The following is a 12,162-nucleotide window of genomic DNA, read 5'->3' as shown; positions in this document are numbered from 1 at the left end:
CTATACTTCTTCTATATTCTTTGACACGCTCACTCGCCCAAGCCAAACTGAGCTCAAAGTCAATTTAGCTTTACTTGAATTGGAGATATGGAAAATTCCATTTTTTCGGTATGAAAATCACTAGGGCGAAGAAGACAATTTATACATTCGTGGAGCTCTAAATAAGTAGAGTTGGGTCGAACCTGAACTTACCAGATATCGAGCTTTCCATTGAAGAAAATTCAAACACGCTTGCCAAACTCAACTTGAACTAGAAGACAATAAGCATGCGGAGTTCAAATCAAATTTAAAGCTTGAGAGCAAACAAATGAAATCACACGAAACTCGAGTCAAGATGGAACTTCCGCAGCCCCTAAGATGTGGACTGTAATTGGCACGGGTGGAAGTAGAACTCCATGTCAACAGAAGGACATGGGATTAGTTAAGAAGCTGTATTTGACTAGGAAGGAAGACAACGGGGACATCACCCCACTTACACCAGCCTCACATCGTGTCCCCCACATAATGCAAAGGTCATTTTACACTTCTTATCTCCCTGTTCTCCACGCTCTCTCTCTCTCTCTCTCTCTGTGGGAAAGAGAAAGGAAAAGGGAGAGAGACCACTCAATCCACGGTTGTAATAATTGATGTAACCTACAATGTAAAACGAAGGATAGACAGTACTGATGATGGCTCCATAAAGTTTAGGTTACATTTTTCTTCAGTCACTTTCTCCACTTGGATGGACCATTATGGAGGTTAAAGGCATTTGCACTCAGCAAACGCACCATTGGCAGCCCCCTCTAAAGAAGAGACAGAAGAGGAAAGGATTCACACCCGTTGCAGCTTTCAATACCAGGAGCTCCAGCAGCTTCTCTCCATATACTCAAATTGGTTGTTGTGGTCATCTCGACGCGATCTCAATGCAACAATTTGATTGGCGCAAAGGATGCTCCGAAAACGACTAAAGATTCGCATTTCCACATAAGATTTTTAAGTCATGAGGTGCAATATTTATGCAAAAGCTGAAGATGCATCCCCTTCAGAAGGTAGTTAATGTTCGAATTGGACACCTGACTCGTTCGAAAGTTGGAAGAATTTTTATAGATATAAAAGAATTTTTATATCTTTTATTATTGTGTCATTCCAAAGTCCCAATTAAATTGTACATCACTTTGTATAGTTTAAAGCATAACAATTTAACCTTGAACTTTCATTTTCTTACTAGTTTACATCCCTGTTCTGGAATCTGTACTGTAATTTACCATTTTAAATATGAAAACTAGTGTTTCGTATTCGCAGTCTGAGAAAGGAAAATAAAAAACATGGCAGAGGGTGCGTTCCCTTTAACAGATGAAAAACCATCGTTCCAGATTTCAGATCAGCCTTTAACAGATGAAAAACCATCGTTCAGATTTCAGATCAGACAGCCCATGTCATCCCATTTCAGCGAGATTAGACTTTAATGCAACAAGTTCCACACAAATGTGTGGCACACAATTTGTCAAAATTTTAGGAGGCAAGAGGTTTATTACAGGAAAGGATGGTGAGGGCAAAAAGAAACACAACGTGAACTAAAATTTCAGGGGAAGAAACTTGGAAGCAAAAATAACATACCCAAGCCAAGACAAGCCCATCATTCGGTCCCAGTAGCCATCAAAAACTCACCCTCGCAAACCATGTCCCCACCAACATATGCCTTGCCTTCCATCTTTGCAATTCCAAACCGTTTCTGCAGCTTAACCAGCGTCATTCTCATAACCAAAGTGTCTCCCGCAATCACTGGCTTCCTGAACCTCACTTTGTCAACCCCTGCAAAGAAGAAGTTCTCACGAGATCCTCCCACTTCTGGTTGCAGCATTACCAAGCCCCCCACCTGGGCCATTGCCTGCATCCAGTCATCAACTTCATCAGTATTTTCCAAGTTAATATTTGATAAATCGAAATTTGAGCTTCAATATAATGCACACAGAATTCAATGGTAGCAATTTTAGCATCTAAAGGAATGATAGAGAATGCAATCATATTCTGAAATGAAGGCAGAATCATTTCACCAGTCAACAAAAATATAGAGCAGGAATATTACTGGTCATCAGCCAACGTAAATTGCAGTTTAACAAGAACATACATTATAAAAATGCCAATTTTTTGCTGCGAATTTGCTAATTGATAATCCGATCTCACTGACACTATGAATCACCTTTCTTAGGAGCTTCTCTGAAATAAAATGGAAATATTTGATTCGCTCATGAATACCGGATTAGATGCAACATAGGTAGCTACTGGATTGTCACACATAAGATTCATAGGATGTGATAGCTTAAAAAAAAAATTTCATAGCATGTGCCTCAACCCAATCAGCTGACATGTAGTATGATGTCCCATAGCTATGCATTCAAACTCAATATTTGTTCTAGCAACAAGAGTTTTTTTCTTACTTCCACACGACATTAAGTTGCCACCAACCGACATGCAACACCTAGGATTTCAATCATATGGAAATCCAGCCCAATATGCAAACCCTAAACACTAAACTCAAACCAATATAACCATTAACTTGAATATGACCATGATTTCGATAGAGCAAACCATGATTTGGTGGACTCTTGAGATGCCTCAAAATTCAAACTACATCCTAGTGACCAGCTGATGGAGCATCAAGAAATTTACTACTAACACTTGCTATATAAGAAATATCTAGCCAACAATCTTCTATATCGAGTTCACCCTAATCAAGCACAAGTTTTGTGTTCAGATGCATGGAGTATATATAGTCTTCACCCCCAACAAACGTCAAGAACATATATCAATGAAGAGTATTTGTACAGCTATAGTGATAAAATTTAAAATGATTTACTGCACATCACTAAAGACCAAACTGCATCACAACATTACTAGGCCTGCCAAAACACACCCCAGGAAGTGTGAGAAACTAAGGCTGTTCTATCAACTGCAACTCTATCACCATAAGAACTGTCATGTGAGGAAGCATGGAAAACAAGACTGTTTCTGGAAAAGAATACCCCTTAATCTTTGAGCTTTAGCAGGATCAAAGTGAAGCTTGAAACCAGCCAAGAACTTGAGAAATACTAGCAGCTCTCACTGTTTCTTACATTTCCTTTACATCATCAGAAATAGGCTCACTCTGTTCAAACTCTTTATACCTTTAAGTGAAGCAAAATACTCGGCAGTCATCTCATCTAGCTGTAATTAAAAATATTCAAGAGAAGTCATACATGTGAATCAAATTACTCGAAGTACAACAACCTAACATATTCCCAAACCTACTTACACGGCAAAACCTGCACACATGCCAACAAAAGTTCCATTGAGTTCCAGTGTTCCACAACAACCTAAAGATTTACGCATCTTCATGTACCCATACTTGGCAAAATTATTGTAATCACCCTTAGAAGCACCATCAATAAAATGACATTGATCACCTCAACCAATCAACTAAACTTTAACTGCCTTAGACAACTGCACATAATTACTACCATCCTGTTTACAGTATAACTCATGGAGTCGATAAAAGAGAAATTATAGGTTTAAATCCCATCATTCAATCTTCACCACACAAAACAAATAACAACAAAATAATACCAGCTATTCAAGGACTAGATCACTATAGTTGACTGCCATTGCACGGTCAGACAAACAGTCATCAAACATCTACAAAAAGATCAAGATATCCACACACTCAAACAACCATCACAATTCCACAAACAAGCCACCAATAGCAACAAACAACCACAAATATGAAAACTCATAAAACTGTACAGACAATTGACAGAAACAGTATGGACCAATGTAACCTCATTAAGGATTTGCTCAGTTTCATCCTCACAGAAAATGATTGTCTCATCTACAAAAAGATGGGAAACACCAGATTTATTCTTTCTAATACTAAGTCCCTTAGGTAGGCCTCATTCAGCTGGCTTTATTTATCATAAGCCTCAATCATTTCCATAACCATGATAAACAATAATGGGGAAAGGGGATCCCCATGCCTCAATCATCGAGATGAATGTAAAAGGTCCATAGGGCAGCCATAATGAGCGCTGAAAATGAGGGGGTAGAAATACATCGATAAATACAGCCCAGAGTTCCCAAAACCCATTCTTTTGAGAATAAATTGCATAAAATTCCAATTCACTAGGCAAAACTCCCCCTCCCCATCAACACTCCTTTTATCCTTTCCTTAATATAGGCATCCACAACTTCATTTGCAGTCAAGGCTGCATCCTAGATCTATCTGCCTCCACAAAGGCATGCTGGTGCTACCTGATAACTTCCGAAATTGCAATTATAAAGCTTATACATGCTGCCAAGTAGGCTGACTGAGCAGAAATTTTTAATGTTGCAAGCCACCATTTTCTTGGAACCAAGTAGACAATGTATAAATTGTTGGAAACACAGATTACGTCCTGTTTGAGAAGACCTAAATTCCTTTAGGAAAAAGCCAAAGTGAAACCATCAAGCCCAGGATCTTTATCTCCATTGCAGCCCTTGAGAGCTTGAAAATTTTCCTCTTCCTCAAATGACCTTTCGAGTCACTGCAATGTGGAAAGGCAAAGGTTTTGCTGAAAATAATTGCTGGCCTAACAAGGTTTAAATTCGTTTTGATGATAACAAATTAAGGTTACTAAAGTATGTTTTCATGTTAAGTTTCAAGAATCAAGTATCTTACCAAGTGAAGTGATTCTACCTAAAGAGATTTGTTGAAGCTTAGACTTAAAGCTACAAGTCATGAGGAACATGAAGCATATTGAAGAAATGATCAAAGCTTGGACAATTTATTGAAGCTATGACATGAAGACTTAGGAATTCATTTGTTTTATATTTTTAGAGTCTCATGTAAGTACATCTATTTTCAATATTGCATTTGAAGCTCTTAGAATTCATTATGAACTTCAAAACCTGATATAGAACATGGAAAATATTTTTGTAAGGTCTAAAATATGTTTTTCAAAGTTAACAAAAAAAAAAATTTTGGAATCAAAATGTGAAAAACACTAAGTGGTTTAGTGGTCAGGCGACTGATGGTTATCTATCAGATGACTGATATGCTACTACTAGTGTTAATGAAAGAACATAGTAGGATCAAGCGACTCAACCCTCCGGATCAGGTGACGGACCTACTACTGACTGTTCTGGTGCGCTATTTTGAATAAGTTCAAGCGACTAACCTCATGGATCAGGCAACTGAAGTTTATGTTTTAAACTTCTAACAGCGCAAATTTTATTTCCAAATTCGAATGTTGAGTTTCCAAACTTGGGGAAAACGGTAAGAAAGTTTCCTACTCTATAAAGCTTATTTTTTCACAAATTAGGGCAACAAAACTCACACAAACACTTCAAAGTCGTGTTATACTCTTACTATACTCTCTGAAAATCTGCTGTGAGCTTTTGCTGAAATACCTAGCTATTATTCAGATTTGATCTTCTTAAATCTTCATTCTACAATCAGAATACTTTAGATTTCTTGTGAGCTTCAATCTGATATTGATTATCTGAAGTATATTGTGCTTTATTTTGTACAAATTCTGCTCTATCTGAGAGTGATTATCTTGTACAAATTTTTGTATTGCTGTTGTGCAAACTTTGATGGTTCAGGGTTGTTGAATCGTTGCCTAACAAGAGGATGTTCTCGTTAGAGAGGGGTCTCCACCTACAAACAGAGAGAGAGTTACTTCACCTATTCAACAAAGTGGTAAAGGAAATCCTCACAGCAAGTTGTTTGAGGCAAGGACATAGGCTACAAGCCGAACCTTGTAAAAAATCTTGTGTTCACTCTTCTTCCCTTTCTCTTTAATTTTAGCACCTTGTAATCTGCGTGTATGTTTTAATTTCTTTGGAAGTATGCTGAAAATTGAGACTTGATTGTGGTTGAATCAAGTTATTATATTGAATGTTTGATTTATATTGTTGGATGAAAAATCAGACAAGATTTGATATCTAAATTCAGGTGTGATCAGCTGAGGTAATGTTATTGTAATTAATTGTTTAATTGAAGCATAAGCATCAAAATAACCTAACTTGTATTACTGAATTTGTGCTTTGAGAAAGTCATTGATTGTTGCTGGATTTCAAAACTGAATATTAAAATATATGAAGTTTAATTTTGGATTGTATTTTCAACATTCATATATACCTAGGATTGTTGATTGGTATAGTACGTTCGCTGATTAGCATATTGTGATTGATATTGAAGTGAGGTTGTGGTTGGCATAAATTTAAAAGGGTTAAAATAAATTGAAATTCCGCTAAATAACTTTTAAATACCCAATTCACTCCCCCCCCCCCCCCTTCTTGGTAATACACCGTTAATTTCAATTGGTATCAGAGCCCTAGGTTGTAGTAAATCCTAACAAGTAGCTACACAAAGATCTTTATGGAAAACATAGATGTATCCCCTTTTGGTGAAGGTCAATCCTCTTCTAGACCTCCTATTTTCTACGGTGTTAACTACACCTTCTGGAAACAATGCATGAGGATATCTTTGTAAACTATGGATTGGAAAGTCTGGAAAGTAGTTACCCAAGGCGATTATGTGCCCTCTAAGACTGTAGATAATAAAGTAGTTCCCAATGATGAAATTGAACTAAATGAAACCGATATGAAACAGCTGAAAATTAACTCTAGTGCAATGAATGCATTATATTGTGCACTAGATGCTAATAAGTTTAATAGGATCATGGGATGCAAATTTGCTAAAGGAAATTTGGGACAAGTTAGAAGTCGCCTATGAGGGAACTGTAGATGTTAGGGACAGTAGAATTGACATGCTCACCAACGAGTAAGAGGCTTTTAGAATGAACCCTAAAGAGTCCATTACTAGTATGTAGATTCACTCATATAATTAACTCTCTTAATGCACTAGGAAAGAACTACACTACATATGAGATGAACAGAAAAATCCTTAAGAGGACTTCCTCCTATTTGGGAACCTAAGGCCACTACCATTACGGAAGGCAGAAACTTGAAGAATACTTCCCTAGATAAACTCATAGGGTTGCTTCTCACATATTAGATGGCCATAAATGAAAGGACAACCAAAGTGAGCAAATATAAGAAATCCATAGCGTTTAAAGCCTCAAATGAAAGCTCTAGTGATGAAAATGAAGAAGTAATGGATGTTAATGATATAGCCTTCATAACGAAGAAGTTTGCAAAATTCCTTAGAAATAGGAATAAATTTACGAGAAAATTTTGGGACTCCAAATTAGATAAAGGTGAATCAAGCAAGAAAGAAACAAAAGCTAAACCCCCGAATCGCTATAACTGTAACAAGGTAAGACATATAAAGCCTGATTGTCCATAGCTTAAGAAAGATGAGAAAGCAATGAAAGCAACAACTTGGGATGACTGCAGCCCTAGTCGCTCAGAAAGCGATTCAAGTGATCAAGAAATAGCCAACCTGTGCTTCATGGCAAGAGATGACGAGGTAAACTCTTATTCAAACTCACTTGTAAAATCTAGTGATGAATCATGTAATGACTCATGTGAGAGCATGTCTTCTTATAATGAAATACAAGCTGAATTGTTCTCACTACATAAGAGGTTCATAAAAGTGTCCAAGAGAAACATTACATTAAAAGGACAAAATGAAATGCTAATGAACCAACTAGAGTCATCTAAATCAGCTTAAAAAGAAAAGGACTTAGTTATTGATGAACTTGAAAGTAAAATAAACCAAATGGCTAAAGAACTAGTAAAGCTACAAGCAAACTATAAACGTATAAAGACTCAGAAATACATAGTCTTGAAAGTAAAATTGAGGATCAATCTAAAATTATTTACAATTTTACTAGAGGAAATGAGAACTTTGATAAACTAGTTGGATCACCAAGAATGTCTTTGGATAAGGAAGGCATAGGATTCAATGGAGTTGAAAACAAGAAGAAAAAGAACCTCTACAAGGGATACTTTGTAAAATCTTCAAAAAGTCATGCAAGTACATCTTCAACTAATGCATATGAACACACCACGTGTTTCCTATGTAAGCAGAAGGGACACACATAATTTGAATGTCCATTCAAGAGAAAAAATGTTAAAACCAAAATGGTATGGAGAGTCAAAAATGAAACTAAAACAAACTCAAAAGGTCCTGAGAAGATTTGGGTACCAAAAGTAACATCTTAAATCCCTTTTTGTAGGTATGTTTTTAGGTCCACACCATCAAAAGACAAATGGTACTTGGAGAGTAGGTGCTCAAGGCATATGACCGGAGATAAGTCCAAGTTCACCTCGTTGACACAAAAGTATGGTGAACATGTCACTTTCGGAGATAATGCTAAAAGTAGAATTATCAGCATCGACAAAGTCAGTAAGGAACCCTCCTTGGTAATTGATAATGTTTTATTGGTAGAAGGGTTAAAACATAATCTACTTAGCATTAATCAACTAAGTAATAAAGGTTTTGACATAACATTTAAAAAGGAAAAATGCATAGTTGAACACACTGAAAAGCATGAAATCTTGTTTATTGCAAACCGGGTTGAAAATGTATATTGCATAAATTTTGAAAACCTGGTATCTCAAGAAGTTAAATGCTTCACAGCCTTAAATGAAGTTAGTTGGCTATGGCATAGAAGATTAGGACACGTCAACATGGACCTGTTGTCCAAATTAGCTCAAAAGAACTTAGTCAAGGGGTTACCTAGTACAGAGTTCATAAAAGACAATATGTGTGATGCTTACCAACTTGAAAAGCAAACAAAGACTAGCTTTAAGAAGAAGAAACATATTTCCACTGGTAGGCCACTAGAACTAATTCACCTAGTTGGACCTACTAAAACACAAAGCCTAGGAGGAAAGCAATACGCTTTTGTCATTGTTAATGACTACTCTAGGTTTACTTGGGTATTATTCTTATCCTTCAAGGATGAAGTGTGTAAAATGCTGACCAACCTTTGTAAGAAGCTTCAAACTAAAAAAGGATATAGTGTTCTACACATTAGGAGTGATAGAGGTGAAGAATTTAAAAATAGAGATGTTGAAAATTTTTGTGACAGACATGGAATTTCTGACAACTTTTCAGCACCATGTACACCTCAACAAAACGGAGTTCTTGAAAGGAAGAATAAGTCACTTCAGGAAATGGCTAAGACTATGCTAAATGAGCATAACTTGCCTAAATATTTTTGGGCTAAAGCGGTGAACACCGCCTGTTATGTGATGAACAGAGTATCCATTAGGACCAACCTAGATAAAACCTTATATGAATTATGGAAGGACAAAAGACCAAACATATCTTACTTCCATGTATTAAGTGCTTTGTCTTAAACGATAAAGGGGACCAAGGTAAATTTGATGCTAAATCAAATGAAGGAATCTTCCTAGGATATGGGGTAAATAGCAAAGCCTTTAGAGTCTACAATGAAAGAACCCTTTCAGTTGTAGAGTCCATTCATGTAGCATTTGATGAGGCTAATCCATTTTCTTCTAAACCTACTAATGTTGATGAAATAGAAATTAGAAAAGTTTAGAAGACCTAGTAATTCAAGAAATAAAATATGAGAGTAATAAAACCAACATACCATCGAATGATGACTCTCTAAATCAATCTGAATTGCCTAAGGAATGGAAGTAATCACCCTAAGGACCAAATTATAGGTGAAGCGTCACGAGGGGTGTCCACTAGATCTTCATTGAAGAATCTATGCAATCATTGTGTGTTCCTATCTCAAAAGGAACCCAAGAACATAAATGAGGCAATCAATGATGATTCATGAATAGTTGTCATGCAAGAGGAACTAAATCAATTTGAAAGAAATAAAGTCCTAGACCTGCTAATCATTCGGTAATTGGCATCAAATGGGTCTTTAGGAATAAGAAGGAATAGAACGGGATTGTAGTCCGTAACAAGGCTAGACTAGTAGCTCAAGGTTACAATCAAGAAGAAGGTATAAATTATGATGAGACATTTGCTCCTGTAGTTAGAATGGAAGCAATTAGAAAGCTACTAACCTATGCATCTCACAAGAACTTCAAACTCTACCAAATGGATGTGAAAAGTAAATTTTTGAATGGATACATTAATGAAGAAGTATATATAGCACAACCCCCTGGTTTTGAGGACTTTCATTCTCCTAATCATGTATTTAGACTAAAAAAAACCCTATACAAATTAAATCAAGCTCCTAGAGCTTGGTACAAATTATTAAGTGGCTTCTTGTTAGAAAATGGCTTCACTAGAGGAAAAATGGATAGTACCCTGTTTATAAAGTCTAAGAACAATGATATGTTCATCATACAAATATATGTTGATGACATTATCTTTGATTCTACAAATGAGGAATTATGTAAGGAATTCGCTGCATGCATGCAAGATGAGTTTGCAATGAGCATGATGGGCGAATTGATGTATTTCCTTGGTCTTCAAATCAAACAAGCCAAAAATGGAACATTTATCAATCAATCAAAGTATATAAAGGACTTGCTCAAGAAATTTGATATAGAAGGTGGCAAGTCATTGGGAACTCCAATGAGCACTTCTATTAGTCTAGACAAAGATGAGTAAGGAAAACCGGTATATGTTAAATACTATCGATGCATGATAGGCAGCTTGCTTTATTTGATAGCCAGTAGACCTGACATTATGTTCAATGTCTGCATGTGTGCTAGATTTCAAGCGGCACCTAAAGAATCTCACCAAATTGCGGTTAAAAGAATCTTGAGGTATTTGATAGATACTATAGACTTAGGTTTATGGAATTCTAAAGATAGAGCTTTTGAGATGATCAGTTATTCGGATGCGGATTATGCCAAATGTAAAATAGACTGGAAAAGTACAAGTGGTACTTGCTCCTTCTTAGAACGTTCTCCGGTATCTTGGTTTTTCAAGAAACAGAATTTCATGGTGTTATCCACTGCTAAAGCTGAGTATGTTGCAGCAGGTAATTGTTGTGCACAAACGTTGTATATGAAACAACTCAATAATTTTAATTTGGAATATTCAATTGTGCCTATTAAATGTGATAATACCAGCGCCATAAATATTTCTAAAAAATCCTATATCTCACTCTAGAACCAAGCATATTGATATAAGACATCATTTTCTTATAAATCATGTGCAAAAGGAAGATATTATTCTTAAATTCGTGAACACAAATGAACAATGGGCATATATTTTCACAAAACCTCTTTCAGAAGACCGGTTCATCTCAATACGACGAGAATTAGGTTTATTACACAGTAAAGATGTGATTTGAGTAGGAGAAGTTCATTAGAATAAGTGGTTGAGTCAAAAGAATAGGTAAGTCAAAAATTCTGAAGGATAGGTGACTGACTCTTTACCATCAGTCAATTGAACAAATACTAAGTTACAAATATCTCTCAAGTTCAGGCACATCGGGCGACTGACTCTTCGAGATCAGTCGACTAAATCACTACTGACATTTGAGATTTTAACATACATACAGGTTAGGTGACTAACAATATCAGGTCAGGCGCCTAAATTGCGGAGATATAAATATTTATGTCTGTAAGAAGCCCTAACTTTTTTAGCCCTCGGGCTACTGACCCTTGTTCTCTCCTCTCCCAAAGTCTCCTCTTTCACTTCCAAGTGCTCTCCCACGAAGATTTCACCGATTAATCTTCATAATACCTCCACATCTTTCTTCCTACTCTCATTCTAGCCGATTCTACCGAACATTTTCTTCAAAAACCATGCCAAAAACCAAGCAAAGGGCTAATCAAAGCTCCACTTATGGGAAAGATGACACCGAAGATATTGAGAGGTGGTTGGTCACTCCCCAAGCAAGGAGAATGTACCACGAGCACATCAGACCCACCGAACCCATACTCAGCAAGGTTTTGGATGTTTCTTTTATAAGAGAGGATTTTCCCAATATTCTGCAAATGTTTAATGCTTTAAATTGGGAAAGATTCATTACGTACCAGTCTAGGGGTGTATATCCTAACTTAGTCAAACTATTTTAAGAAAATATGGTCAAAGGTGAAAATTTGTATTCCACAACGGTCATAGATAAGGCTTTTGCTCTTACTCCAAAAACACTAGCCATTCAATTTAGGATCCAAGAAGGCGAGTTTGAATGTCCACAACTTGGACAATCTTGGATTATGGCTCAAGACTTTAACCCTGAAGAATTCTTACTAATGATAATGATCAAAGCACCTGTTTATTTTGGTCACCCTCCATTGTACCGGTAGCTTAAC

At 36.4% G+C, this 12,162-nt stretch overlaps 1 protein-coding gene across 1 annotated transcript in view; it reads right to left on the bottom strand.

Annotated features, from left to right (window-relative positions):
- Positions 1–1,366: 1,366 nt before the first annotated feature.
- Positions 1,367–12,162, bottom strand: part of LOC131159327 (uncharacterized) — a 40,907-nt gene continuing 30,111 nt past the window's right edge. The window contains exon 4 of the mRNA XM_058114131.1: positions 1,367–1,867. Within this exon, the coding sequence (XP_057970114.1) occupies positions 1,616–1,867 (252 nt within the window). The 3' untranslated portion in view covers positions 1,367–1,615. The remainder of the gene's footprint in view (positions 1,868–12,162) is intronic.

This window comes from Malania oleifera, chromosome 7, assembly GCF_029873635.1.
Source record: "Malania oleifera isolate guangnan ecotype guangnan chromosome 7, ASM2987363v1, whole genome shotgun sequence".
Classification (NCBI taxonomy): domain Eukaryota; kingdom Viridiplantae; phylum Streptophyta; class Magnoliopsida; order Santalales; family Ximeniaceae; genus Malania; species Malania oleifera.
This window is presented reverse-complemented; position numbering and strand designations above follow the sequence as displayed.